This window comes from Mycetomoellerius zeteki, unplaced genomic scaffold, assembly GCF_001594055.1.
Source record: "Mycetomoellerius zeteki isolate Tzet28-1 unplaced genomic scaffold, Tzet1.0 scaffold704, whole genome shotgun sequence".
In the NCBI taxonomy this organism is placed as follows: Eukaryota; Metazoa; Arthropoda; class Insecta; order Hymenoptera; family Formicidae; genus Mycetomoellerius; species Mycetomoellerius zeteki.
Window position 1 is genome coordinate 52,463 of NW_017257725.1, and position 5,805 is coordinate 58,267.

General features: G+C 30.8%; 2 protein-coding genes across 2 annotated transcripts; one reads left to right on the plus strand and one right to left on the minus strand.

Moving 5' to 3' along the window:
- The first annotated feature begins 9 nt into the window (after window positions 1–9).
- LOC108729170 (uncharacterized) lies at window positions 10–2,641 on the plus strand. Its single transcript, XM_018458144.1, has 5 exons — window positions 10–383; window positions 459–536; window positions 1,665–1,769; window positions 1,852–2,447; window positions 2,633–2,641. Exons 1-5 carry the CDS (start codon window positions 281–283, stop codon window positions 2,639–2,641), a joined length of 891 nt encoding a protein of 296 aa, XP_018313646.1. The 5' UTR covers window positions 10–280.
- Window positions 2,642–3,031: 390 nt separating this feature from the next.
- Window positions 3,032–4,041, minus strand: LOC108729173 (putative nuclease HARBI1). The gene has a single exon (XM_018458148.1). The coding sequence runs from the start codon at window positions 3,843–3,845 to the stop codon at window positions 3,093–3,095; it is 753 nt and encodes a 250-aa protein (XP_018313650.1). The 5' UTR covers window positions 3,846–4,041; the 3' UTR covers window positions 3,032–3,092.
- Window positions 4,042–5,805: the final 1,764 nt, after the last annotated feature.

Here is a 5,805-nt window from a genome sequence, read left to right on the forward strand (position 1 = left end):
CAGCGCAGATTTTCGTTCTTTTGACAATGGATACGCAGTAGATACGCAGACGAAGGGTGCGTTCTTTTAGGCATCGGATACAGCAGTTCTTGCAGTAATTCGTTCTTTTATCACAACTGCGCAGTCAACTGCAGCGCAGATTTTCGTTCTTTTGGCAATGGATGCGCAGTGGATACGCAGATGATTAGAATTAGCTGCGCAGCCGGCTGCTGGCTACGGATCTAGTGTGGTCGTAAAAAAAGCGGCAGTATATAAAAAGTTGCAAGAAAAATTTATTAAAATGGGTGATAAAAACATATATTTTTATGCTGGAGTGTCGCCATCAGGTGAAAAACAAGTATTTACCATCGATGCTTCAAATATACAAGAGTTCCTGATGGATTGTAAGTTTTGAATTGCGAATGTAATTTTATTGTATGCAAATTTTATATGTAACATTGTTTATTCTTTCGATCCAGCTAATGTGAAGGATGTACAAACGTCTCTTGCTGGCAAGAATCTTACTTCCAATGCCGAGAAATCAATCGTATTGGGAGGTACATACACATATTTATAATTGATTTTAGATTTTATTTATTTTTAGGTTATTGGATATCTTAAAAATGAACTCGATCGATTTGCTTTGCTTTGAGTGATGATAAATGTACTTTCTTAATTGTGCATTATTCGTGAAATATTATTAGAATTATACATTTATATGCAAAATAAATAAGGTATTGATATGCATTAAAATATAATATTCATATTTTCAGAATATATAAAACGAAAATCAACAAGGGCAATGTAGGAGTCAGACAAACATACCTACAACGTTAAATTTTTGAAATTATATAAACATATAATTGATTGAATCTAAGATTAACTAGTATTATAAATACGAATTAAAAACGAATTCAAATATATACGTCGAACTTAGAATTAAATGAAAAATAAGTTACGTCGTTTCGGCTCTAATATTGAGTCCTCTTTAGACATCGAAATTCTTGTAAGGATTGATAATGCAGAGAGAACATTAGAGAGATAAAAATATAAGTTGTGGTATAAGTTTCATGAGTTTCCATACAGAAAACGACATTGTTCCCAAGCGATTCGAAAGTCGTATGTGTAACAATATCTCTGGAAGATCTAGTAACGAGATATTAGTCTTTTTAATGCAATGTTAAATAATATATAGAAAATTAGAACAGATTGTCAAAAATTCTGAAAGAAAACTCATCAATGAGCCTCATCAAAACACTCTTATTATCTTGTTACTAGATCTTCCAGAGATATTGTTACACATACGACTTTCGAATCGCTTGGGAACAATGTCGTTTTCTGTATGGAAACTCATGAAACTTATACCACAACTTATATTTTTATCTCTCTAATGTTCTCTCTGCATTATCAATCCTTACAAGAATTTCGATGCCTGAAGAGGGCTCAATATAACAGCTGAAATGACGTAACTCATTTTTCATTTAATTCTAAGTTCGACGTATATATTTGAATTAGTTTTTAAGTATTTATAATATTAGTTAATCTTAGATTCAATCAATTACATGTTTATATAATTTCAAAAATTAAACGTTGTATGTTTGTCTGACTCCTATATTGTTCTTGTTGATTTTCGTTTATTTTTATATAAGGAGTCCTTCAACTCTTAATATTTTTAATATTTTCAGAATGTATCGCAAACACTCCGCCGAGTTCAAATTCTTGCACTATTAGTTCTACAGAGATATTTAGAAAGTCAGCTTTAGAATTTCATGCTGCCAAGACAAAGTCAGGTAACAAAAAATGGTGTTCCTAAGAATTATTATTAATTTAATCAAAATATTGTATTGTTTAATCATACATAAATTTTTACAGAGAAAATAGTGAATTGGTCAACTGCAGAAATAAAACTTTTGATCGAGAAAAGACTTGCACTTGATGACCTTTTTACAGATCCAAAATGCAAAAAAACTAAATATTGGGAAAAAATAAGTAAGGAATTTGCACAATATGGATATCCACACTCTGCCGCTGATTTACAAGCAAAATGGAAAAATCTTATGGTGACATATAACAGAAATGTGGATAAGATGAAGAAGTCTGGAGAAAGTGCAATTACTTGGGAATATTTTGAATTAATGCATGCAGTCTTTCATCGCAAAAAAAATGTCTGCCCAGCATCAGAAACCTTGGGATCTACACTTAAAATCTCAAGTCCAATTCATTCTGCAACGACTTATAATGTTATTGATGAAAGTCCATCAGTGATTCATAATGCTGAACTTCTAAATGATAGCGATACAACACAATACTCTGAAGATATTGAAAATTCACCTATTAATAAAGCATTTGATGATAGTCCATCTAGCAAAAAGAAACGTAATATTAAGAGATCTTATCAGGATAATGTGCTAACATTTAAAAAAACAAGGTGGGAAGAAAAAAAGGAAATAGAACAAAATAAAATAGATGCAATAAATAACCTTGCTGCTGCATTGAAAGAATTAAAAAAAAACAACTTTGAAAAATAATGATATTTAAAATATTGATAATGCTTTTATGTTATTTTTTATCTTATATATTTAACTACTTAATTATTTTTGAAAACTATGTTAACAATATGTTATGTTCCTATATTATGTTCCTTTTTATATAGTATATATAGATATATATATAAATCTTATAATATAACAAAAATTACACAGTGATATAAGTACAAAAATTACACAGTGATATAAGTACAAAAATACGTAAGTCGCGTATTACCATATGTATAAGTTAAAAGTGATACTACATACTACTACTGTATTAAGATAAATGATTTTATTATATCAAAGTCAGACTGATCTTTACTTTAAGTTAATTATATAGGTTTTATTTTCACATTTGTTGTATATGTATCATTAAAAAGTTTATATATTTTATATGTAATACAGAGAGTCTCACAGAGAAATGTCGATTATTATTTTTTGAAATAAATATACTCAATTAAAAATAAAAGAAGAGTTGAACTTACATAAACATTTTTATTTATAATTACATTTAAAAGGTCGGAATTTAAACTGTCGCAATTTACGAGTTTGCCGTCGATTTCTAATAAACGTAGTTCATTGTATTTATCTATCGAGATACAAAAAGTCCACTATTTCATTTCGCTTGTCAGCTGCACCGTCGGGTGCAATCAAAGCATTTCCTCTATCTGCCTGTTCATCATTTTGTTGATTTTCTTCTTCATAATCATCACATTCATATGTATCATTGTGTACAATACAAATATTATGCAAAATACAGCATGTAATAACTACAGTTTGCATCTCGTTCATAAGAAACATATTTAAAAATTGCAGTCTGCGGAATCTCCCTTTTAAAAGACCATATGTTTGTTCAATAACAATTCTTTTGGAACTTAGTTTTGTATTGTACTTGCTCTGCCTTGGACTTAAATGTCCATTGTCACGAAATGGTGTCATTAAGTATGAATGCAACGGATATGCGGAATCTCCTAGTAGGTGCGTTCCTTCGGGTAATCTTAGATTATCTTCTGCAAGACCACAACCTATTGGACTCTCTCGCCATACCCTAGCATCATGTGATGAACCAGGCCATCCAACAAATACATCGATGAATTTACATTCGGCATCACAGATACCTTGTAAAATTATGGAATAAAATCCTTTTCTATTGTAATAACTGGCTGAATCTTCCATTGGTGCAGGTATTGGAATGTGCATACCGTCAACTGCACCGACAACATTCGGGAAACTATGTCCTACCCTCAAAGTTGTAAATTTCTGTTTGATATTCCTGAATTTTGCTTCTGATGGCCAGTGCAGATATTCATTTGCAAGATTGAGTAAACATTTGCACATATCCAAAAAATGTTTATGTGCATTGCCTCGAGTGATGTTGAAGCGATCACTTATCCCACGAAATGATTCTTGATTCGCCAAAGTCCATAATGTCAATAGCAATGATTTCTCAATGGATATACCATGACTACCAAGTCGAACTTTCCTTGCTTTATAATGATGAAATATGTCATGTCTCACAATCTAAAAATATATATAATACACCGAATGTAAAATAAAAAGCTATTTCGATTAATAAAAATATTGCTAACAATATTTGATTCGCATATGTAATTTTGTACTACAGTAAAATACCTCGAAAGATGTCCGAGAGAGTCGAAAGTGACTTTTGAAAATGTCAGGAGCCATTCTAGCAATAACTTGCATGTAATGCTTCATCTTTACGATCTTCCTCCTTTCCTATAAATATATTTCATATTATTAAATTTATATTTAATATGATAAATAAAAACAATAAAATTGTGTGTATGAATTGCATATTTAACCTCTTCATCTGAACTGTCAGAATTACTAGAATCACTATCCGTACTGACTAAATCTTCAATTATAATCGGTAAAACGATACGTAGAGTATCAATTATGGTATCCATTTTACTGGTACAACTTTTTTGTATGATTTTTCTTCAATTTAAAAAAATTCGCGCGTTTTGAGAACATGAGCGCAGAATAACGTTCTCTTAAATCAACTGCGCAGCCGGCAGATCCGATGCGCAGCGGCTGCCAAATCCGATGCCTAAAAGAACGCACTCTCTAAGTCTCCTGAAGAAGGCGTAAGCGGACGATACAAAATCTATTTTATCGACCTCGATCAAGTTCGGCCGTCACTTCAGCATCCCCTTAATACATAAAGTTTTCGTAATATTTTTCCTTGATGTAATAGGCGGGGATAGTTAAGCCACTTTTTCTTTAAATTATAAATCTTCACACAATTATGATAGACTAATGGTAAATGCTTTAAAACGTTGCATGTTTATCTACCTCAACAATTAAGTACTTATAAACCCTTAATATATCTCGTAAATTAGAAAGAAATTACGTTAATTGCAAGGATGCAAAGTGGATCAATATGCCCCACCAATGGGGTATATTGGGCAACTCTGAAGGGCAAGTTGAGCCATGAAGGTAATTAAGGTGTGTATTAAGGTTATATTGTATAATTTAAAAAATTGCAGAATTAGTTAATGAAGTCTTTATTATAATTTATAACTTCTTTCTATAATCTGTATTTTCTTTGTAAATATACATGAAAAGAACAAAAATGAAATAAAAATTTTCATGATAAAGATTATGCATAAAATATATCTTTAATATTAAATATATAACAAAATATAAAAATTAATCTCTCAAAAATTAATCTCCAAAAAGGAATTCCCTCTTCTATTAGAACAAATAAACTTAAAGTTCAATTCTTACACATACATATAAAGCGACAATAGAGCATTATTGTTAGTAAAAAGTAATACATTTTTCAAAATTATTTTTAAACTTTAAACTTAATTATTACTGCAATTAATGCAAACAAATATTGTACTAGAAGTACACTTTGAATGAGCCCAACCTTTACAATTGCGGCATTGAAGCCATTGTTCTCCAGACAAGCTCTCAGAATACGCTTCTCCACATTCAAGGCAATAATATTCCTCATCTTTAAGATCTGATGTCAAAATGTGTTTGCTTACTTTTATCTTTTTTGCATCATTTTTTATCTTTTTCTTTTTCTGCTCTGCAGCAAGAATATTTTTTTCAGGGGTAGAGGTTAAAATTGCTGCTCTTCTTTTCTTCCTCTTGACTTGAGTCTGTTTTCTCGGACCAGCCTTTGAAAAAGGCTTGATTTCAAGTGAAAACTCGATATTTTCTTCATACATAGAAGGCGTAGTATTGTCTATGGACGTAGAAGGATTGTTATAATTTGGAGATACATTTTCTTTTTCTACAGCTTGCTTAATTGTGGTTCTTCAGG

What these genes read in the sequence shown, in the direction of transcription:
- LOC108729170 (XM_018458144.1), top strand. Translation starts at nt 281, where the DNA reads ATGGGTGATAAAAACATATATTTTTATGCTGGAGTGTCGCCATCAGGT. An exon ending in ACAAGAGTTCCTGATGGATT is followed by an intron (nt 384 to 458) that starts GTAAGTTTTGAA and finishes CTTTCGATCCAG; the next exon opens with CTAATGTGAAGGATGTACAA. An exon ending in GAAATCAATCGTATTGGGAG is followed by an intron (nt 537 to 1,664) that starts GTACATACACAT and finishes TAATATTTTCAG; the next exon opens with AATGTATCGCAAACACTCCG.
- LOC108729173 (XM_018458148.1), bottom strand. Translation starts at nt 3,845, where the DNA reads ATGTGCAAATGTTTACTCAATCTTGCAAATGAATATCTGCACTGGCCA.